Here is a 25,242-nt window from a genome sequence, read left to right on the forward strand (position 1 = left end):
ACGGCTCTTCCCCCTCCTATCTAAATAACCGCTTAAACGAAATCTCCACCTCAAGACACAGAAGAACCTCGAACCCTTTCGCCTTCCCCCCACTCAAAGGCACACAACGCAAGAAAATGTTTGACAACCTTCTAGCAACACAAGCAGCAAAAATCAACCATTCCATCTCCAATCTTATGACAATATCAGACAACTTCAAAACATTCAGAAAAGAAATCAAAACACTGCTCTTCAAAAAATTCATCCAAATATCTTAACCCCTCCTCTTTTATCTCCAGAAGATTCACCTACCTTCAGATAACCTTCCCCCAAATTACCCACCTTAACACCTTCCAATTAAACAAATACCATAAATAGATTGTAACCTACCCTCTCTAACTGAATTCCATATGTATTTTTCATACAGTTCTTCACTGTCAGTTTAATTTCCATCCTATAAATTCACATAGAATTTTTCTTTTTTCAACCATCTTTATTTTCTCTTCTTTATTAATTTCCAGGTACTTTAGTTAGATTGTGAGCCTTCGGGACAGTAAGGGAATTTTTTAAGTACCTTCTTGCTTCTCATTTATAATCTTAATGTATATTTTCTTCAAACCGCTTAGAACCTAACGGATGTAGCGGTATATAAGAAATAAATTACATTACATTACATTACACGGGTATAGCGTGCGGGGAGCAGAAATTTATGGAGGAGTGTGCGGCGCAGTGGTTGGATCTACAGCCTCAGCACCCTGGGGTTGTGGTTCAAACCCCGCGCTGCTCCTTGTGACCCTGGGCAAGTCACTCAGTCCTCCATAGCCCCAGGTACATTAGCTAGATTGTGAGCCCACCGGGACAGAGAGGGAAAAATGCTTGAGTACCTGATTGTAAAACCGCTTAGATAACCTTGATAGGCGGTATATAAAATCCTAATAATAAAAAAAAAAAAAAAAAGTAATAAAATTTTAATATAGCGCGCACACGCGTATACCGTGCATGCTAAAACCTCCTCCCGCCTACTCCGAACTGGCATCCTCCCCCCCCGCTCGTGTCACCCCTCCTCCCCCGTGATCCTACATCCCCCCCAGCACTGCAAAGACAACTCTTACCCGATTGGGCACCAGCACCGGCACCAGCACCAATGCACAGGCGAAGATCCTCCCTCGCTGGGCTGGGCTGGGCGGTGCGAGAGAGATCCTCCTTCTTCCTGTGCCGGGCTGGACTGGGCTTTGAGCATTTGCGCATGCTCAAACCCTTCTGGTCTCGCTCTCTCCGAGTGCCTGTGGTGAAAGACTGCCTTTCATCCCATCTGGTGCTATTTAAGTACTCTGCTTCCCATTAGAAAATCAGTCTCTCTTGCAAGAAAGAAATATTATTCTAATCTGCTCCGCAATCATTCTCATCTTTTCAAGATTCTCAAACAAGACACTAGTTCCTCAAAGAGCCTCTCTCTCCTACAATAAATAAAGTTAGTGATGGCTATCATAGTGAGCTCTGTGGAGAAATGTTCCTGGAAACCTGCTTGACAAGGATACAGACAACTTTGTTTTATCAAGAAATGAAGAAAGTTGTAAGGCCACAATTTTCTCAGTAAGCTTGGAGAGAAATGAAATTTGAAAGATAGGACTGCAGGGTGGAATGTACAAGGTGCAGGAATCTTTCTTAAAAGTCTATACAAAATTGTAATCTATAAAAATGGCTCTCATATATGGAGTGTTGACCGAACATGGTCATGTTTCGGAGAAAACTCTCCTTCCTCAGGGGTCCAGGATGTCTGATGTATTCACATTTAAAGAGTCATGTGGAACACCATTGTATAAAATAACAAAAATTTGTTAATCAAAGACAAGAAGTTCTCCTTCCAAGCTAACACACAGTGTGGGTACTGCAACCTTTCTCTTTTGGTATGCTCATCACATTATCTGACACCATGAAGTACCTGGGTGTGCAACTCGATGTACCTTTATCATTCAGTAAACAATTATCTTTTTTGACTAGATCTTGTTTTTCGTCACCTTGTTAGATCCAAGCCATTCGTCCTTATGTTGATAAATCAAGTTGTGCTTTAGTAATTTCTAAACTAGACTATTGCAATACAATTTATTCTGGTCTTCTGAATGTTGCTCTCAAAAATTACAAATAGTACAAAATACAGCCATTAGAGTTCTAAATAATGTTTGCAGATATGACCATGTGACTGCATTTTTGAAGGAGCACCATTGGTTGCCTATAAAATTCTGACTGATGCACAAAACATTAACCTTGACATTTAAAGCTTTATATTTAGATATACCTGATTATTTATCAAAGATTCTGGTACCATATAAACCAATTGGAATCCTACATTCTTCCAGCTTTCCCCTGCCATCATTACACTTAGCAAGGCTAACTTCAACATGGAATTCTGCCTTTTTTGCTTCTGTACCTTATTTATGAAACTCTCTTTCTTTAGATCTGCGTACTGAACTTTCTTACACTAAATTTAGAGGCCATTTGAAAATTTTTCTTTTTTTGTTTAGCATACCCTCAGAAGACTATCATTTCTTACTGTAATAAGATCTTTTGGATAGGAACTTAGGGTTTCCAGATTGCAGCTTTGTAGGTTTTTATATTTTAATTTTTTAATCTTATTATTTGTTTAATTTTGTTTTGTGGGGTTTGTTTTGATCTTTACTTTTGTTACTGGAGTTCCTTTTCTTTGAGTTTAAAATTGTAAACCGCTTTGCTGTTATTGTGAAGGGTGGTATATAAGTAATAATAAACAAACTGCATGAGTAATTTAATTAGTGACTAATTGATTCCACAATTTTTGTATAGTGTATTTTATAAAATACACAAATGGCACACATACAAATTTACTCCTGCTTCATTAGCAGGTATAACTTTGTGAAGCAGTTTTCTTTTGTAAAAAGTATACTGATGTTTATGTGGTGTTTTTTAAAACAGTAACAAAATATGTGCCTTGTAAGCCCAGGTGCCCTGTTATTTCAAAACAAACAAAAAAACCCTCTTAAAAAGAGTTACATGAAGTTTCCACGTATAAAAGTGTATTTAGACATGGAAATTGGCTTGCATGTATAAGTAATGTATTTTAGAAAATATGCTGCTAATATGTGCATCATTTTTTTTTAATCTACAGATGCAAAAAACCCCCACTTAAAACTAAAGTAATAGAGTATCTTATCAGAAAAAAGGCAGGCCTTGAAATATGAACAACAGAGCAAGAAATCAATGTAAGAAAGAATCACACTAATATTCTAGGAGTATGAGCTAGTACTTATGTTTTGATTTCTAAAGTGATAGAGACAATGTGGTTGCCCTTAATCAGAACAAAAAGTAGAGCAACATTATGAAATAAAAAAATATGCATAAAAGATTAATTATCTAGGAGTTAACAGATTTGACTGTAATAACTTTGGTATGAATAGATAACACACATTTACCTTTGGCAGCTCCACATACTGGACATTTTTGAATGAACTGAAGTTTGTCAAAGTTTCATAATTTGCAGCACTCTGTTCGATCTGAAGGGCAAGAAATATTTGCTCAGCACAGGTCATGGAAAAACTGTGCTTGATTTGTAGTATTGTGCGCACACAGAATGGTCTCATATCCATACACATAGGCCCTGAATCTATAACAGATGCCTAAAATAAAACACCTAGATTGGCGTGCCTAGCTTATAGGCACCTAACTTATTTAAAAAGCTTAATTGGTGCCAATTATAAGTAATTAGCACTTTATAATTGCCTTAATTTAAAATTAATTGGATAGTAGGCACCTAACTCAGTAGGCGCCTAGCCCAATGCACCTACCAGAAAGTAAACATGGTTGAGGCAGATCATGGGCGTATTTTGCATGCAGTTGCCTTAAGTGGACTCGGGTGCCAGTATTTAGACTGGTATCTCTAATCCATAGCTTCCCAAACCCTTTTTTGGGATCGCACCGTGGGTGAGCTCTCCATAAGTATATTATTCTGCACTTTCATGGGTCACTCAATTTTATTTTGTCATAATCATGGGGTTATCATGATATAATATTGACAAGCACTGCTCCTATTAAAGTTTTACCCCCTCTTTTACTAAAGTGTGCTAACCGATTAGAGCACGCTAATCAAATTAGCGCACGCTAAATGCTAACGCGTCCATAGACTAACATTCACACGTTAGCGTTTAGCACGCGCTAATCTGTTAGCGCACCTTAGTAAAAGAGGGCCTTAGTCTTCTCTATAATTTGGTAACATAATATATACCAATTTATTAAAAGATTGGTAACTGTTCAAACTAGTTTTAGTAATATTATTCTTTCAGCAACCAAAAGGGTGATCCATTACCTGTTGCTTCATTCTCAACACATGATCTGTTTCTCTTTAAGAAAGTACCTGTATCAACCAGGATCATTTTCCATTGAAAACCATTATAGAATTTGTATCATACCCAGAAAGATTTAATCACAGAATAATGATAAAAATCTCTAAGGCAATTGCATTAGCACCTGTTTGTGCTTTTAATCATGAAAAATTATCAGGTGTATAATAAATGTTGTACCGGAACTCCATAATTCATCAACAACCTGCTTCCTAACGAACAAAACTAGCCCCATCCACCCCCGGCGGAAAATTCCCATTAAAGCGTAAAGGCAAAGAGGAACTAAGAGAATGGAATTTGCAGACCCATCGCCAAGCCTTCCGCAAAGGGGAGTGCAAAACTGTAATAGGAAGGGGTATAGGTTGAGCTAAAGGGACAGAGTGAAGATAAGCACTAAAATGAGACTTTGCGAAGCAAGAAAGCTCCAAAGAAGTATTAGTAAAATGAGCAGTACCCCGAAAGAAATCATTAATGTGACGCATGCCACAACCAACAGTCAAATGATGAAGATTCAACAAGCCTAAACCACCCTTGTACCTCGGGGACGCCGCCAGTCGATAAGACAAACGAGCTCGCTTACCTGCCCAAAGAAACCTCTGAACCAAACGTTCCAGTCTCTTCTCATCCGCAGAAGTCAAGTAAAGCGGGAGAACCTGAAAAACATACAACCAACTCGGTACAAGAAGCATATTGTAGAGACTCACTTTACCCAGAAGAGATAACGGGAGACTCTGCCATAACTGCAATCGAGTAGCAAGAGTGTGGAACAATGGCTCAACATTCAGAGAATAAAGACAGGAAAGGTCACGAGGTATGAGGACTCCCAAATATTTCAGATCAGACTCCGTCCACCGGAGGGGAAAGAGACCCCTCCACCTCGTGCGAACTGCAAGGCAAGAGGGAAGGGCGACCGATTTATCCAGATTAAGCGATAAGCCAGAGTAAAACCCATACTTGGAGAGGAGATCCAACGCAGCAGGTAAAGAAACCTCAGGTCGAGTAAGAATAAGAAAAAGATCATCCGCGAAGGCCAAAGTCTCAGGTCAACTCCCGCTACACTGAGACCGCGGACATCCTCAAAAAGGCGTAAAGTGCAAAGCAAAGGTTCCAAAGAAAGAAGAAAAAGTAAAGGAGAAAGAGGGAATCCCTGTCTGGTACCCCAAAGAATAGGGAAAGAATCAGTACGAGTACCATTGACTAACAAAGACGCCCTCGGATTAGAATACAAGGAACGAATCGCCCGAAAAAAACCCCCTTGGAGCCCAACATACTCCAACGAACGAAACAAAAAGGACCAGTGCACACTATCGAATGCTTTAGAAGCATCCAAACTAACAAATAAGGCAGGAATCCGGTGTTGTTGACAATGGGCAAGCGCAAAAAGGACCTTCTGCACAATGCAAACCGATTGGCGGCCACACATTTTGAATTTTATAAGATTAACAAGAATACATACTAGTGAATAAAAAATGTTCAGCTATTTTTAAAATGGTGGATTCAGATCCTTTAGGAAGATGGGTACATGTGGAAATGTGCCTGAGAAATACTAAGTTGGCGCTATTTAATGTATATGCCCCAAATTCGAAACAAACTGAATTCTTTAAAACTGCAACAGTTAATACCACTGGCCGCTTCTAATTTAGTGGTGGCTGGGTATTTTAACGCTGTAATGGATCCAGTGATGGATAAAAAACCTAGTAAAATTCTGAAATCATTAGGATTAGATAATTTTGTATAATCTTGTGATTTGAAAGATATATGGCGGATACTTCATTTTAAGGAGCGGGAATTTTCCTTTTGCTCTCAGGTTCACAAATCCTTTTCAAGAATAGATTATATTTTCATTTCAAATCATTTAAATCAGCAGGTAACACAAGCCTCCATAGATCCAATTATTTTGTCTGATCATGGAGGGGTGTGGATTGAATTTAAACTTGCTGAGCAGTATAATGACAGATCGTTATGGAGATTAGATATTATATTGTTAGAGGATTAAAATTTTCTTGAAGAATTTCAGTTAAAAATTAGTGAATTTTTTCAAATTAATGATTCAAAAGAAGTCTCAGTGGTGACCCTATGGGATGCTTTTAAGGCTACCATGAGAGGTAAAATTATTTCATATTCAGCATATGTTAGGAAGCAGCTCAAAATGCAATTTTCTAATTTGGAACAGGAAATTAAGGTTTTGGATTCAAAATTGATTGAAAAATGGGAACAACCTACTCTACAGGCTCTTTTAAAAGTAAAATGTAAATATGAGATTTCTTCACAATTTATAAGGAAAGATTTATGTTCTCAACAGACAATGTATTATGGTAGCTCAAATAAGGCGGGAAGATTATTGGCAAATTATCTTAAAGCAAAGAAAAGAACAAAAATTATTGCAATAAAAGATGAAAAAGGTGATATTCATTCTCAAATTGGACCAATTTTAAAGCAATTCTTAAATTTTTATAAAGCTTTGTATTCTTCCGAGCCTTATTCAGATCAAGAGGGAGAGAAAGAAAGGCAGAAAGAAAGAGGGGGTCAAGAGGGAGAGAAAGAAAGGCAGAAAGAAAGAGGGGGGCCAGGGGGAGAGAGAAATAAAGAGGGAGTCCAGGGGAAGAGAGAAAGAAAGGCAGAAATAAAGAGGGGGGCCAGAGGGAGAGAGAAAGAAAGGCAGAAATAAAGAGGGGGTCAAGAGGGAGAGAAAGAAAGGTAGAAAGAAAGAGGAGGGCCAGGGGGAGAGAGAAATAAAGAGGGAGTCCAGGGGAAGAGAGAAAGAAAGGCAGAAATAAAGAGGGGGGCCAGAGGGAGAGAGAAAGGCAGAAATAAAGAGGGGGTCAAGAGGGAGAGAAAGAAAGGCAGAAAGAAAGAGGAGGGCCAGGGGGAGAGAGAAATAAAGAGGGAGTCCAGGGGAAGAGAGAAAGAAAGGCAGAAATAAAGAGGGGGGCCAGAGGGAGAGAGAAAGAAAGGCAGAAATAAAGAGGGGGTCAAGAGGGAGAGAAAGAAAGGCAGAAAGAAAGAGGAGGGCCAGGGGGAGAGAGAAATAAAGAGGGAGTCCAGGGGAAGAGAGAAAGAAAGGCAGAAATAAAGAGGGGGGCCAGAGGGAGAGAGAAAGAAAGGCAGAAATAAAGAGGGGAGCCAGGTGGAGAGAGAAAGAAAGAGGGGGGGGGGGCAGGAGAAGAAAGAAGAAGGATCAGAAGAAGGACCAGAGACTCATGAAATCACCAGACAAAAAGGTAGGAAAAATGATTTTATTTTCAACTTAGTGATCAAAATGTGTCCGTTTTGAGAATTTATATCTGCTGTCTATATTTTGCACTATGGCCCCCTTTTACTAAAACGCAATAGCGGTTTTTAGCGCAGGGAGCCTATGAGCGTTGAGAGCAGCGTGGGGCATTCAGCGCAGCTCCCTGCGCTAAAAACCGCTATCGCAGTTTAGTAAAAAAGGAGGGGGAATATTTGTCTATTTTTGTATAGTTGTTACTGAGGTGACATTGCATAAAGTCATCTGCCTTGACCTCTTTGAAAACCCGCGGAATATAAATGATAATTAACATTTTCTCTGCGTACAGCGTGCTTTGTGTTTTTAAAATTTTATTGTTGGTAGATCATTTTGACTTGGCCACAAAGGTAAGGGGGAGGGAGGGAGGGGAGCTGCTGAAAGACATCTAGTAATCCTTGCAGGCTTGACTGTGCAGGGAATTATTTTTGTAAAATCATGTTTTGTTATGTGACTGGCATTATCTAGACTTTAATTTCTATGAATGAATAGAATGAAAATGATATAAAATCACTTGCTTGCGGGAAATGCGTGTTCCGGCTCACACAAGGAAGGAAGGGGTGAAAGGGAAAAAGTTTCTCTTCCTTGGAAATAGATTCTGAAGTGACCTCATCAAAGAAGACCAGCACCAAATGTACAAGAAATCCCTTAAACAATGTCAAAAGAGCCCAAAATAGAAAACTGCTACTGCCTTGAGACTCCATTATTGAAGGAATCAACTTGAAATCACAGAAGAGACAGGAAAAGGTTAAATGCCTCATGGAATCCTCAGGTACAAAACACAAACCAAATTGTGAATGAAATCAGAGCAGACAGTAAGAATTATAAAATTGATGTCATTATCCATCTTGGAAAAAAGGCGTACTAGAAATAATGCCTCAGCAATACAATTTTCAAGTTCTATTTGCTCATGGTAAGGGAGAAGAGAGACTGCTAGTGATGGTGGGGGGACTGATAGAAGATATGAAAGAAGGGTGGTAGAAAGGAACAGATGGTAAAGGAGGGAGGGAAGGTGGTGGTGGAAAGGAATAGAACAGACATTGAAAGAGGGTAGAGAGGAACAGACCCTGAAAGGAAATGTGGAAGGCAGAGTGGGGAGAAGACGCTGGAAGGGAAGAAGACAGATGCCAGACTATGGGGGAGCAGAGGGAAGAAGATGGGTGCTAGACGGGGACGGTGACGGGGCGGTGAATGGGATGGCAGTGACGATGACGGGGCGGTGAAGGGAACGGCGGTGACGGGGCAGTGCAGAGGATGGTGGGCCGGGGACGGTGCAGTGACGGGGACAGATTTTTTCCCCATGTCATTCTCTACCCGGTAGGTTTACAAAAGTTGGATAGCTCTAAGTCAAATAGATGTTGGCATTGTCATCTCAAGGCAGTGACTTTAGATCACTTATTGTTCTACTGTCCTTTTATTTTGGCATTTTGGAAATCAATATGGGACCAAATTAATTGTTTGTTGGAAAATCCAGTGGCATTGTCTTATGATACTGTATTATTTTGTGTCAATGAGGGCTAAATGCCAAATATCATCTAAGAACAACAGGCTTTAATTAATAATGACAGGAGTTGCCATACAACAAATTACAAGCAATTGGAAGAATTGGATGAGGCTTAATTATAGTTTTTGGTGGAATTCACTGTCATTTGTATAAAATGGAAAGGACATTGGCCATTCAGAAAGGGAATTTTAAGAGGTTTCAGGAGATTTGGGAGCCATTAACAAAATATTGTAATGTTTAAATAGTGTTTTCCCCTTTAAATATGCACATCCGGGAGGGGGGATGATAGGTTAATGAATTTTGAATAACTGATATGGATGATTATAGATATTTTATGTATGGGCATTGTGATTGTTTAGGGGGAGGGGAGATTAATTCTGAAGTGGATATTATAAGAATATTAAGTGTGACATTTGAGTATAAAATGTTATTTTTACTGTTACACTTATTGTAAGTATTGAAAATAATAAAGAACATAAGAACATAAGCATTGCCTCTGCTGGGTCAGACCAGGGGTCCATCGTGCCCGGCAGTCCGCTCCCGCGGTGGCCCCCCAGGTCCATGACCTGAAAGTGTTCCCTACCTAACCTAAAATATCCATACCCTATTCGCTCAATGTCCTGTAAGGTAAACCTCTATCTGTACCCTGTAATCCCCTTCGCTTCCAGGAAGTCATCCAGTCCCTTTTTGAACCCCAGAATTGTATTCTGTCTTATCACCTCTCCGGGAAGCGCGTTCCAGGTGTCCACCACCCTCTGAGTGAAGAAGAACTTCCTTGCATTCGTTATGAATCTGTCTCCCCTCAGTTTTTCTGAATGACCTCTTGTTTTAGTTGTCCCTGCTAGTCTAAAGAATCTGTCCCTCTCCACCTTCTCTATGCCTTTCATGATTTTATAAGTCTCTATCATGTCCCCTCTCACTCTCTGCTTCTCCAGGGTAAAGAGCCCCAGCCTGTCTAACCGTTCGGGGAAAAAAAAGAATACAGGAAAAACCTATTGGTTCACTTTTTCAACACCAAAATCTTGCTGTTATAAGAGATTCTTAGAAAAAAACATTTGCATTCCAGGCCAGTAAAATGAATACTTGGTGGAGTACACTTATTTCTCAAGCTCAGTCTTTATCATTCCTTTAGAAAACTGTTGAAAACTTGTATGTTTGATAAATTTGTGACCTGATTGCTAGTGCTGTATTTTACGACATGTGTATTATATATGTAAGCAATTGATTCGCTGACTGTACAGTTTTTCCTGATGTGAACTGCCTAGAACTAAGTGTCGTGGTGGTATACAAGAATAAAGTTTATTAATACTATTACCAGTCTAGTAATGTACATTACTAGTAGTACATTACTAGTAGTACATTACTAATACTAATAGTACTAGTACTAGTAATGTACTATTACTAGTTACATTAACGGGTGCTAGAATAGATGTGTCTGTCTGTCTTTCTCTCTCCTTTTCTGCTGTCTGTCTTTCTTTCTGTCTCTCTCTCCTTGGCCGCTGTATTTCTTTCTTTCTGCACTCAGGCCCAACAATTGTCCCTTCTATTCCCTCCCTCCTTCCTATGTTCTTATTGCTCCAGTGCCTCCTTCCTATGTCCTTAGTGCCCCTTCCCATGTCCTTAGTGCCCCAGTGCCTCCTTCCTATATCCTTAGTGCCCCTTCCCATGTCCTTAGTGCCCCCAGTGCTCCTTCCTAAGTCCCCCCCTCACTGCCTTCCAGCCTTTATCCCACCCCCCTCCCCCGAAGCTAGCCAGCCTACCTCCCTCCCTCTCTGCTACACTAAAGCCAGCCTGCCTGCATAACTCATTCCCTCCAGCGCCAAAAGCTGATGCCTGCCCCCCCCCCTTACCGACCCCCGCAATTGCTACCTACCTACTGTCTTGTGCCAGCGGTCAGCCACCACAACTAAGACCTCCACATGCTAGCGATAGGGGAAGTGTCGGAAACCGCTCAGCTGAAAGAAACCACCACACTTCTCCTACGCTGCTGTGGAGACGTGCTGAAAGTGTTGGAAACAGCCGCTCCTACTGCGCATGCGGCACCACGGATTACGGATCACAGAAGCACGAATTTCCCACTGCGCATGTCCGCTAAGGCTTTTATTATATCTGATTCAATTTTCTAAAGATTTTCCATTCATAAAGATGTAGCATGATTTAGAACTACCACTAATCTCATAAATTTCCATGGATTCCGACACCATGGACCATATTTCGCAGGCTGCTTCAAGGAACCCAACTGAGAAATTTAAAATAATTGTGAAAACATCGGTCTCAAACTTTGAAACAGAGCCTCTACTACGTTGCTTCTCTTCAATGTGAATTGAATAATATTTGCAATAAAAATAAGAGTATAAAAGTAACATGCAACGGCTGGATGGTGAGACCTAACATTTGGGGGTGATCCCCCAACCAGTCTTCAGGTCTCTGAGCATATACTTTTCCAACTATATATTGCATAAATGAGAGGTTTTCAGATTTCTGGTTTTTTTTCTTGTGATTATAATTATTTTCCCAGTTTTGCTTTTGAAGTTAGCAATTCTTTATATTTTGCCCCGCCTTTTTTTTTTTTTTTTTTGACTGAAAGGGGAAAACCAACCAGGAAAGAATGTTTGGGAGTAGGTAACCAGAACCATTCAGCTTGTCTTCCTCTAGGTTGAATGACCAGTGTTTGACAATTCTGCAAGCCATACCTGCTTAACTGGGAAGGAAGATCTCAAAAGGACCATTCTCCCAGAAACTAATTTCTATTTTCTTTTGTTCAGAAACTACAGCTGTACAGGTACTGTCTTACCATCTGTTGGAGAGAGGATGATGTCATTAGTTATTCTCTATCTCTCTGTTGGTAAAGGAACTAAACCCATACCTGTGGGATATAGTCTGGTGTGAAGGAAAGGAAAATGTGCTCTGATCTGAAAGATGACTTAAATTACTCTCTTTATCACCAAAGCTTTCTTCACAGATTCTACTAATCTGTTTTAAGATTATGAATTAAGTATTATAACAGTTTTGAAGATACCAAAATGATACATATTTTAACAGTGCTTAGTCTACTTTGTAACTGCTTGCTAATCCCCTTATTCATCATTTATGAATACTTAATTAAAAAAATATTTATTATTTATATTTTTCACCGCTTATATTCTAAGCGGTTAACACTGAAGCACAACCAGGTACCCTAAGTATTTTCCCCAGCAAGATCACAATTTAACTATGCTACCTAAGGCAATGGAGGGTTAAGTGACTTGCCCAGGGTCTCGATGAGTGGTTCTGGGATCGAACCCAAAATCTCAGGGTTTCTGATATGACAAAGCAAAAAATTTAATTTGCATATGCCATGGGAGGCAATTCAATATTTCCTGGATAGTATGATTTAGGAAAGGAACCACCTAGAAAAAATGGGAGGAGGGGTATCCAATAAAAAAACTGACAACCATAAATGGTTATAGTTTATGTTAATGTTTACCTCCTTGTTTTGAAAAGCCACTAGGGTGGAAGATAATGGTTCCATTGATTTCACAGGGCAGACAGCCATTTCATTCACAGCATCTTTGTTTCTGTTAACATGTGAAACATACATATTAAAGGCAAGTAAGAAAACCCTGCTGTTTAATCATGCTTAACATGTAATATGATCTTAAAACATATTTACTAAACAGATCCAATTTACCTGATAAAAATTATCGTTACTTTTGATGGTGCACATTTAATTATTGAGGAGGCATTTTGATGGCTTCGTCCATAAAGAATTTGACCATTGATCTACATAAATGAAAAAGACTTATGAGAAGACAAGGCATTTCTAATTTCTCAAAACAAATATGAATAGTTGCAGAATGTCAATAAACGAGGCTTACAGTTTCCATCAATCACAAACTTTCAGTCTACTTCTAGTTAAACTTTTTAAGCAATAATTCGTGCAAGAAATGACAATGATTTGCAGAAAGTGACTTAGGTAGCAATGGAAACCACACTAGGACCTGAAAGACATACCATAATTTGGGGGTCAACATTTAAAGCTAGTTATCTGCCACTCAGATAATTAGCGCTCAACAACCCTAGGCAGTAATATACTGTATAGCAACATTTTATTTTATTTCAATTTGTAATATAGTTACAAATATAAATAACATCAAGATAAAAAAAAGGAAAAATATTCCTTAACAAGAAAAAAAGCCCACATCTTGAGGAGCTACCAAAGAAGAAAAAAAAGAGAAAGAACATAAATCAAATAGCACAACTTCCAGAATAAGTAAAGAGCAAGCAAAATCATTTGTATATTTACCTTAATTACGAGTCATTTCATAAATAATGCACAGGTTGGCAAAATTGGGGAGTGGATAATGTAATTGCAGTAAACCTTGTTTCACTTTAGTGCTTGAAGCAGTAGGACGTGTGCTTAAAAGCTCTGTAATATACATAGTGTGGCTGTGACAAGAGTGGGAAATGGAGGCTGCAGGTGTCTCGGGTACTGTGTCTGTTGAAAATCAGAAGTCGTACATTAATATTGAAACTGTACATGGCAAAAACCCGACAGAAATCCACAGTGCATTATGTGAAGTTTGTGGTGAGTTAACAGTACAGTTCTCGGTGGCCAACTTTTTTCGGAGTGGTTGTGTGAGCACAGATGATGATGCAAGACCAGGAAGTCCAAAATCAACAACCGATGAATGATGTGTGAAACTTGTGGCTGATGCTCTTGAACAAGATCATTGTGCAACATGCTAGGAACTTTCTGAAATCACAGGGATTCCATTGACAAATGATTTTTTAAAAAGAGAACAATCTCTGCGTGATGGGTTCTCCACTTCTTGTCTGCTGAACAGCAGCAGAGATGCATTGACAATGCAACCGTGCTGAAACAAAGATTCAACGTTAAAGGTCTGGCATTCTTGAATCGCATTGTTGCTATTGATGAAACATAGGTCAGAAACTTTGAGCTGGAGCTGAAATCACAGTCCAACAAATGAGAGCTCCATCTTCCCCACGACCAAAAAAATTTCGACAAGTTCAATCAAAAATAAAAAAAATTCTGATTTTTGCTTATGATCATGAAGGCATCGTCATCACAAAGTTCCATGTAGAAGAAGTGTCACAGCAGTGTATTATTGTGATTTTTTTTGCAAAAAATGCGCAGAAAAATGCACAAAACCTGACCTCAGTTGATCTTGACTGGGCCACTCATTCTTTACAACGCTCGCCCGCACATAGGGAATGTTGTCACTGAAAAACTACACGAATACGGCTGGGAGGTGTTACCTCATGCTCCAGACATGAATCCACCAGACTTTGACCTTTTTCCAAAGTTGGAACAACCTATGCGTGGACATCGTTTTGAATCTCTGGACGAGCTTTCTTTTGCTGTTACCCGAGCCATTCGGCAACTGAACAAAAATGGTGTCTTGGATGGAATAATGAAGCTTCCCGGATGATGGGACTCAGTCATTGCAAAACAGGGAGACTATTGAAGGATTGTAAAGAAATACTTGGAAAAAAAAATAAACATGTAAATAATTAAAAATAATAGTGTGCTTTATTTATGAAATGACCGTCATATAACCTGTATAGAAATTATTTAGAAGCAATTTCAACTTTATCCAACAAGATAGTCTCCAAATGAGTCAGGTCTATAAATATGTATGAGTTAACTCCCAAAGTGACCAGACATTTACAAGGATACTTCAAAAAGAAAGTACAGTGGTACCTCGGTTTACGAGTGCACCGGTTTGCGAGTGTTTTGCAAGGCGAGCAAAACATTCGCAAAATCGGCGCTTCGGAAACCGAGAGGCGGCCCCCACGATCCTGCACCCCCTCCCCCCCGCAATCCGGCACCCCTCCGATGTGATCAGAAATCCCCCAGACCCACCCGAACAGGCTTCTTACTTCCATCTGGCCACCGGCACCGGTATGTCCTGTGCGTTGGTGCCGGTGCCCGAAGATCTGCTTCCTCTTCTTTGCTAGGCCTTGAGCATCTGCGCATGCTCAAGGCCTGCGAGTTCATGCTCTCTTCGAGATTTGGGGGCCATTGATAACTTATTGTAATGATTAGATGCCTTTTTACACTGTAAGTATAATTATAATTAAGGGAAGGGGGTGGTATATAGTTATATTATAGGTTCAATCAATATGTATGAATATAATACATATATGATATTTTTTATTACAATATTTGTGAAAAGGGTGGGTGGGGGAGGGAGTTAATTTATGTATTTAAGATAATATATAGAAAAAATTTCAAGTGATGTATATGATTCAATTGATGTAATATTGTGTTCTTGATGTAAGATGAAAAAATGAATAAAGAATTGGAAAAAAAAACAAACTTCAACAATATTATTTCTATTATGGATGGAAAAATTACATATGTACTAATATTGTGCTGTCAGGGACATTTCTCAAAAGTTAATTTCCTAGTGATAACCAACCCAGGCATCACATTTATTTTTACCACTTGGTAATATTCCTATTTTAATTTCAATATGCATCAATTAAAGTCTCTACTCACAGAAACTAACCTCTAGTAATTCATCAGCAATCTGCAACCTCCCATCTTTGCCAGTTGCTCCATTTGGATCAATTCCTACTATGAAAACACTCATCCTAGATCGGTCTTTGTTGCCAGCAAGACTAAGGCCCAAACCAGCCTTCCCTTTCTCCAACTCTATCATGCGTAGCTCCCCTGGTAGATTTCCATAACGCTGCAAAATCTTTTCTAAACATAAATGAATAGGGACAGAAAGGCAAAATGAAATACAATTCAAAAGGAAATGAAACTTATTTGTTTTTTTTTTTTAATTCTTTATTCATTTTAAAACTTTCATCAAGTGTACAAAATTCATAATAAACACTATTAATTAGACCACTTGAACATCTTATCAGTGTATCTTATAAATAAAAAGCTTCTCCATTGAGATTGCAATGCTTTTTACAATCCAGCATTACACTCGTTCGGGCACTTGTTTTTTCCTTTAATGCTGTTTGTTGCAAAACCTTATCTACCACGGACCCCTGAGGAAGGTTTGTTGTCCGAAACACGGACCGTGTCGGGTCCCTCGGTTGGTAATAAGGTTGTATATACGATTAGAGTTTGAAATAAACAGTGCCCGCATCTTGTACATAGTCTGCAGTTGTTTTTGGTTTTTGCTTTAAACTTTTAGCTAGATTACATCTTTAGAAACTTTAGTTAGATTACAAAAGTTGGATAGCTCTAAGTCTAATAGATGCTGGGACTGTAATCTGGAAGTAGGGACTCTGGATCATTTAATTCATTTTTGTCCCTGTATTATGGCCTTTTGGAAATCAATTTGGTCTCAAATTAATTGTTTATTAGAAAACCATGTAGCTCTATCATATGATACAATTCTATTTGGGACGTTTATGAGAATAAAAAGTCAAATTTCATCAAGTAATAATAAACTTTTGTTAATAATGACAGGAGTTGCCATTCAGCATATCACCAGAAATTGGAAAAATTACACCAGACTTAATTACACCTTCTGGTGGAATTCGTTGTGCCATATATACAAAATGGAAAGTACAATTGCCATGCAAAAAGGGAATTATAATAATTTTAAAAAGATTTGGGGGCCATTGATAACATATTGTAATGATTAGACACCTTTTTATACTAAAAGTATATTTATAATAATAGGAAAGGGGGGGATATATAGTTATATTATTGGTCTTAATCAATATTTTTGATTATAACATGTATGATATGCTTGATTTACAATATTTGTGGAAAGGGAGGGTGGGGGAAGGGTTTAATTTATGTTTTTAAGATGACAATATGTACACTTGATGTAAGTTATAAAATGAATAAAGAAATTTAAAAAAAAGATGACAATAGATAAGAATTTCAAGTGATGTGTATGATTTAATTGATGTAATATTGTTCACTTGATGTAAGATGAAAAATGAATACAAAATTGGGAAAAAAAAAGAAAAGAAAAGTAGACTTCCCTAATTTGCCAACGTATGTAATGCCTTTCAACATAAGAAAGAATAATTTAAATTTATGAATAGATTACATTACATTACATTGATGTAAGGTCAGATGTTACAGGGGAATTAAAGGAGGAAGGATGCCATGCAAGATCTTAAATGTTAAGCAGGCACATTTAAAATAAACCCTGAAAATTATTGGAAGCCAATGAAGTTTTTGCAGGAGCGGAGAGATGTGATCAAATTTACTTTTTGCAAAGATCAGCCTAGTAGCAGTATTCTGGATCAGTTGAAGTCTTTGAAAGCTTTTCTTGGACAAGCTTAAATAGACCGAATTACAATAATCCAGCCACGAAAGGATGATTGATTGAACAAGGACAGCAAAGTGTTGATGATGGAAACAGGATCTCACTTTCCTCAACATATGGAGGCTAAAAAACTTTTTTTTTTTTACCATAGAATTAAAATGGTCATTGAATGAAAGTGTTGAATCTATAATGACATCCAGAACTTTACTTGAGAATTCAACCTGCAGTGAGGATCCTGAAGGGAACAGAATGGACAAAGGTAGCTACTCAAATTTTGGGCCAAGCCAAACTAACTTTGTTTTGGACTCGTTCAATTTCATTTGTACAGTAAGAGCCTAAGACTGAAGTTTCATTATACAATCTATTATATTCCCAATAAGGTTAGTGAGGTTCGAATCTATCTCAAGGAGAACAAAGATGTCTGCATATTCAAGTAGTCAAGCATTTTTTCCTGTCTGTCCTGTTGGGCTCACAATCTATCGTGCCTGGAGCAATGGGGGGATTAAGTGACTTGCCCAGGGTCACAAAGAGCAGCATGAGTTTGAACCCACAACCTCAGGGTGCTGAGGCTGTAGCTTTAACCACTGCACCACACTCTCCCCAATCGCTCAACAATTTTTAATTTAATACAAAAAATGCCAGTAAAGAATATATATATTAATTTCCCATCTAAACCTAAATTGTGAACAAATGCACATGGAAAGAAGTTAAAATACATACTGTGTTACTTACAGCTGAAAATAGGCTTGTTGGCCTAATGATTTATTATGTCTTGTTCCATATTCAGTAGTGACTGGTAACTAATGTCATTATTCCACAGTAAATACAAAGGCCCTGATTCTGTATAGGACGCCGGGGAGAGGTGTCCTATACTGAATCGGGCCTACTCTAAACCCCGATTCTGTAACCGGCGTCCATGTTACAGACGTCGGTTAGAGAATCAGGTTAGATTAGACACGGCCCGCTATACTTATCGTGGCAAGGGATCTCTCTGCTGCTATAAGTATAGCGGCCGCAGGCGCAGCCACCTGTCTGCCGGCAGGAGGGTGCCCAAACCCTCCTGCCGGAAGATGCCCCTCCCCCCCGACACTACCGATCACCGGTAGGAGGGTGCCCAAAACCTCCTGCCGGAAGATGCACCCCCTCCGCACCCCCCCCTGCGCTAACAGACCCTAAACCTCCCCCCACCAAACTAACTTTTACTTGTTGGTCAGACGGGTCTTGCCCATCCAGCAGGTAGGCACGCCTCGTCGAAATGAGGCAGGCCCGCCCCTTCCCGGCCCATCCTGCAAAGGCTAAGGCCTAATTGGCCCAGGCTTTAGGTTTTTTTAAAACGTGCATCCCTATTGGCTGATTAAAATCGGGACGCACTTTGTAGAATCAGGGTCAAAATGTTTGGATGTGTGAATGCAGAATGTTAGTCCTGCATTTTGTCAGTACAGTGGTGCCTCGCATAACGGACGCCTCGCACAGCGAACGCTGCGCATAACGAACTTTTTGTCTTGCTCCCTATAACGAACTTCGTTTCACACAACGAAGTCGCCCGAGGGGCCCGGGGGGGGGCGGAACTACTCTCGCCGCTTCCTAATGTGAGCCGGGAACAGCAGCACCCTCCTGTCTGAATGCAGTGTTCCATCATCTCCCTCCACCTTACCTTAGATGCCGAGTTTTCCGGCTTTCTTTTTCGGCCAGCCACACACTTTCAAAGAGCAGCACATGCGCGCATGCTCTGTTGTTCAATCTTCTCCTCTGACGCAACCGGAAACCGGAAGTTGCAGGAGAGGAGAACATTGATCAACTCCAGCAGCTGCGCGTGCACAGCTTTTTGAAAGCGTGCGGCTGGGTGAAAAAGAAAGCTGGCAAACTCTGCATATAAGGTGAGGTGGAGGGAGGGAAATGTAGGGCTGCAGAACGAATTATTTTGTTTTACATGTATTCTTATGGGAAAACAGGGCTGCAGAACGAATTATTTTGTTTTACATGTATTCTTATGGGAAAACGCGTTTCACACAACGAACTTTTCGCATAACAAACTTGCTCCTGGAACGAATTAAGTTCGTTGTGTGAGGCACCACTGTATTCATCAGTGTGGCTTTGGAGCAAGTTGGATAGGTCATTTTGTGTTGAGGCAAAGGAGGAGTTGCTTCTGCTTCTTATTCTTTGTGAGACTTGAATTATACTGTTATATTAAGGCAATTGCTTTTTCAGCAGTCATTAACTACTGTCAGTCATGATGCTGACTGTTTCAAATACTGGAAGTTTGGATCATCTCTCCAGATTGCAGGATCTTTAACCAGAAATTGTTGAGCCTTTTCTTGTCCATTTGTGTCAAGAAAACCAAAGAAGACAAGTTTTCTTTGTTATACACGAAGCCAGGTCAATGGGATTGAGTGACTCGGGAGAGTAGTCAAGACATTTCACCAAACTTGTGGATTGTGAAAAGCTGAAGGTTTACTACCAGCTTGGACTTTACTTCATTGTTTAGTCTGTCATCAAAAAGATCAGACCAGCCAAAATTTCTGACAAGTACCACAGATGTCTGGTAAATGTTGACACAGCATTGGCAACAACCTTGTTTGGGTATTTCTTGAGTTTTGAAAGCAGAAAACAGTCGATTGGTGCTTTTACAGTAGCAGATGTAGATGAGGCTAATAAAGAGAACTGTTTTTTGATGCCCGACCTCTCTTTTGCAGTAAGCGAGAACTGCTGCTAGAACAGAAATATCGCCATCCACCATGCATGGAGGAAGATCCTTGGTGCTCAAAATGATGGCTTTACTTTATCTGCATCTGGGCAGAAGCCAAAAAAAAAGAAACAGAACTCAAGAAGCTCTTTGTAGTCTTCCCTTGGATATGATGCATTCAAAGTTGTTCTGCAGAAAATTGCAATTTCTTTCCAAAGGACTGATATATCAAACATATCATCTGCAGCAACTTCATATGAATCCTGGCCTATGTATGACCATTTTTGCTGAAATCTTTTGAATACTGCAATATCTGGTCTTTCCCAAACTCCAAACAATTGGATGAAGATGCTTCCAAGCACCAGTTCCATCATATGATGTCAATAGGCAAACCATGCTAACGCACGTCATACTGGTGGTGATTCAGTGAAGGTGCATGCACTGTTCTTCAGGCCTTTATTACTTACAGTGGTATCAAACACCAGTTCCCAGAGGAGGCTTCGAAGACTCTGTTCATATAAAACTGTGAGACAGGCTTCAGCTTGTTGTTTGCCAGTTCCAGAGCCAATTTTTAGAACTCCGAGTAACATCTCTTCTCCGTTGCCAGTGGAAACATAATAAATGACGACAGATAAAGACCTGAATGGAATCATGATTAAATTAAAATGTATTTTTTCTTTGTTATTTCTGAGTCATGTACCTTAGAAGTCTAACCAGTACTGTCCTTAGGTTCTAACTACTGGAGTTGCCATTGAAGCTCACTCCAGCCTATCCAAACCATCTCCTCTACTGGATTCAGACTATAAAATTTTGCTCATTCATATTCTAATTAGCGATCCTCTGTGTTATTCCCACACTTTTTTGAATTCCATCACAATTTCCTAATATTACTCTCAAATCTACCACCCTTCAACTTCAATTTGTGTCCTCTAGTTTTACCAATTTCCCTTCTCTGGAAAAGATTTGGTCCTATATTAATATATTTCAAATATTTAAATGTCTGTATCATATCACTCCTGTCTCTTCTCTCCTTCAGAGTATACATATTGAGGTCTTCTAGTCTCTTCTTGTACCTCTTATAGTGCAAATCCACTAGCATTTTTGTCGCTTTCCTCTGGACCGTTTCAAGTCTTCGTATATCATTGGCCAGATATGGCCTCCAAAACTGAACACAATACTCCAAGTGGGGCCTCATCAATGACCTGTACAGGGGCATCAATACCTCCTTTCTTCTGCTGGTTACGCCTCTCTCTATACAGCCTAACATCTGCCTGGCTACAGCCACTGCCTTGTTACACTGCTTCATCACCTTCAGATCTTCAAACACTGTCACCCCAAGGTCCCTATCCCCATCCGTGCATACCAGCTTCTCACCTTCCAGCACATACATTTCCCTCAGATTTCTGCTCCCCAAATGCATCATTGAGCACTTCTTTGCATTGAATTTTATTTTATTTTATTTTTTTTGGTTTTCTGATTTATAAATCTTTATTCATTTTCTTTTTTTTTTTTAATTTTATTTATTAAATTTTTCAATTTTTACAATAGTTGAATTTCAAGTGATATAATTAATTACTATATATCATTGTATCTATCATTAATACAACTTAATTTATAAACAGTATATATTATAAATTATATATAATTAAAAGTTATACATCCCTCCCCTTTTTTCAATTAATGATTCTAAAAATTATACATATCCCACCCCTTTTCTATATAAGTATTATAATTGTGCTAAGAAATCTAATCATTAGAATAATTAGTCAATGGTTGCCAAATTTTATTGAAATTATGAAAGTTCCCATGTTGTAATGCTATTACTTTTTCCATTTTGTAGATATGACAGACAGAGTTCCACCAGAACGTATAATTTAATTTGGTATAGTCTTTCCAATTTTGAGTGATTTGTTGCATGGCGACTCCTGTCAATATTAATAGTAGTTTATTATTGTTTACTGAGATCGGACTCTGAGTTCTCATTGCAGTTCCAAATAATACAGTGTCATATGAGAGTCCTACATGATTTTCTAGTAATTTGTTAATTTGGGGCCAAATCATATTCCAAAAGGCATTTACACAGGGACAAAAAAAAAATTAGATGATCTAACGTCCCTATTTCTATTTTACAATGCCAGCATCTATTGGATCTAGTATTATCTATCTTTTGCAAGCGCGTAGGGGTCCATAACACTCTATGTAATAAAAACATCCATGTTTGACTCATAGATGCTGACTTTGTAGATCTTAATCTCCAGGACCAAAATCGTGGCCATTGAGACGCAGAAATTGTCTGTCCAATCTCAATACTCCAAATATCCCTAAGACCAGTTTTCTTTTTTTTATTTAAAAATCCATATATCAATTTGTACCATTTTGCGGCTTGGTGACCCAAGAAATCTGCCTGGAAACATAATATCTGCAGACTATATTGAGTATTAAGATTTTTCCATTCAGGGAACCCTACCTGAATGGCCTGCTTCAATTGCATCCATTTAAAATATTGTGATTTATTTAATCCAAATTTATTTTGCAATTGTGAAAAACTAAGCAGTGAACCTTCTGAAATGACATCATTTAATGTTCGTATACCTGCACTTATCCATTGTTTCCAGACGATCTTAAATCCGCCAATTTTGATCCTGGAGTTTACCCAAATAGATTGATTTAGTGATTTACAAATTGGATCTGGTGATAGGTTATTTATATATCTTAATGTTTTCCAAGTGTCTAATAATATTCTGTTATCTTTGTATCTTCTAGGCATTGTTATACTAATTAAATGATCTAAATGTAATGGGAACAGGAGCCGCCATTCTAAATATAGCCAATCTGGTACATTCTCCATGAGATCTGGGAGGATCCAATACATACCCTGTCTTAGAATATAGGCTTGATGGTACCTATAAAAATTTGGAAAATTTACCCCTCCCTCCATAATTGGTCTTTGTAAAGATACTAAAGCAATTCTGGGTCTTTTCCCAAACCAAACAAATTTTGTAATAATATTATTTAATTTTTTATAAAAGGACCCCTGAAAGAATATTGGTATCATACTCATTTGATAACAAACCACAGGCAATATCATCATTTTAATTGTTTGAACTCTTCCCCACCATGAAAGATGTAAAGGATTCCATTGTTCACACATTTCTGTAATTTTTTTCAATAAAAGTTTTTCATTTTCTTTGACTGTATCATCAATTGTATTTTTGATCATAATTCCTAAATATTTTAATCCTTCCTCTTTCCAAATAAATGAATATGAATCAAATAATCCTTTGGTGCAGTGAACATTAATTGGAAGAATTTCTGATTTACTCCAATTAATTTTATATCCAGAGAATTTTCCAAATTCCTCTAGAAGATTAAGTAAATTTGGAATAGTAATCCCCGGTTCTCTCAAATATAATAAGATATCATCTGCATATGCAGAAAGTTTATATTCCCAGTAAGAAAATGGGATTCCCCTTATCTCCTTAGTTTGATTAATTGCAATTAACAAGGGTTCTAAAACAATATCAAAAAGTAAGGGAGACAAAGGACATCCTTGTCTAACTCCCCTTTGCAAATTAAATTTATCTGATAAATTGTTATTTATATATAATCTTGCACCAGGAGAGCTATACAATGTCTGAATCATTTTAATAAAACCGGGTCCTATTCCAAACCATTCTAGAGCTTGATACATAAATTTCCATTCTACTCTATCAAATGCTTTTTCTGCATCTAAAGATAGCATAAAAGTTGGATCATTCATATTTTTTGCTAAATTTAAAGAGTGAAATGCTAATCTGGTGTTATGTGATGAGTGTCTTTTAGCAATAAATCCTGTTTGATGTACATCAATAATGAAAGGAAGAGCTTTTGCCAATCTTATTGCTAGTACTTTAGAAATTAATTTACCATCTACATTTAATAAGGAAATAGGCCTGTAATTTGAAACCAAGGTAGGATCTTTGTTTGGTTTTGGTAAGACAATAATTAGTGAATCAGCCATAGTACCTGATATATTTCCATTATTCATTTGATATTGATACAATTTTAATAGATATGGTAAAATAATGTTTTGAAATGATTTATAAAATTCAACCGTATAACCATCACCACCCGGAGCGGATCCAACTCTAAGAGACTTCAATGCTGATTCTATTTCTTTTAAAGATATAGGTTCTTCTAAACTTCTTTTTATATGATCTGGAATATTTGGTCCAATAAATGAATTTAAAAATTTTTGTCCATCTTGTTCTTTATTTTCATAAGATTCAGAAGAATATAAATCTTTATAAAAATCAAGAAACTGTCTTAAAATGTCTTTATTGTTAGTGTGTGTATTACCTTGTATATCTTTAATTGCAATAATCTTGGATTTTCTTTTTTTTGCTTTAAGGAAATTTGCTAATAATTTTCCAGCTTTATTTGAATTTCCGTAAAATTGAACTTGTCTATTAAATAAATCTTTTCTCACAAATTGAGAAGAAATCTCATTATATTTAACTTTTAATTTTAATAAATCTTGTAATGTTTTATTTTCCCACTTTTCAATTAATTTATTTTCTAATAATTTAATTTGTTTTCCTAATTCAAGAAACTGTTTTTTATGTTGTTTATTAATATATGCTGAATATGAAATAATATTCCCTCTCATTGTTGCTTTAAAAGCGTCCCATAAAATCTCAGCATTAATATTATCTGAATCATTAATTTGAAAAAATTCTTGTATTTTTAATTTAAATTCTTCGAGAAAATTTGAATCCGCTAAAAAAGTATTATTAAATCTCCAAATTGAATTTAAATGTTCAATATCATAATTTTGAAGATTAATCCACACACCAGCATGATCCGAAATTATAATAGGATCTATAACTGCTTTTAACACACGCTGCGCTAGGTTATTAGAAACAAATATATAATCAATTTGTGAAAAGGATTTGTGGACCTGAGAACAAAAAGAAAATTCCTGATCATTAAAATGAAGAATACGCCATATATCTACTAAATCACAAGATAGAATCAAATTATCTAAGCCTAATGATTTCATAATTCTACTTGGTTTTTTATCCAAAATTGGATCCATTACAGCATTGAAATCTCCTGCTACTATTAAATTAGATGTAGCCAGTGGTAAAAGTAATTGTTGAATTTGTTTGAAAAACTCCATTTGATTCGTATTAGGAACATATAAATTG

The 25,242-nt window shown here is 37.9% G+C and overlaps 1 protein-coding gene across 9 annotated transcripts in view; it reads right to left on the bottom strand.

The window, feature by feature from the left end:
- The window catches only part of MPDZ (multiple PDZ domain crumbs cell polarity complex component), a 550,514-nt gene that overhangs the window by 202,730 nt on the left and 322,542 nt on the right, over nt 1-25,242 (bottom strand). For 8 of the 9 annotated variants that reach the window (XM_033918951.1, XM_033918958.1, XM_033918933.1 and 5 more), the window contains 4 exons: nt 15,634-15,830; nt 12,789-12,880; nt 12,585-12,675; nt 3,426-3,506 (listed from right to left, as the gene is read on the bottom strand). In XM_033918951.1, the coding sequence (XP_033774842.1) occupies nt 3,426-3,506; nt 12,585-12,675; nt 12,789-12,880; nt 15,634-15,830 (461 nt within the window). The remainder of the gene's footprint in view (nt 1-3,425; nt 3,507-12,584; nt 12,676-12,788; nt 12,881-15,633; nt 15,831-25,242) is intronic. The other variant, XM_033918923.1, reaches the window with a different exon arrangement.

Source organism: Geotrypetes seraphini, chromosome 1, assembly GCF_902459505.1.
Source record: "Geotrypetes seraphini chromosome 1, aGeoSer1.1, whole genome shotgun sequence".
Taxonomy (NCBI): domain Eukaryota; kingdom Metazoa; phylum Chordata; class Amphibia; order Gymnophiona; family Dermophiidae; genus Geotrypetes; species Geotrypetes seraphini.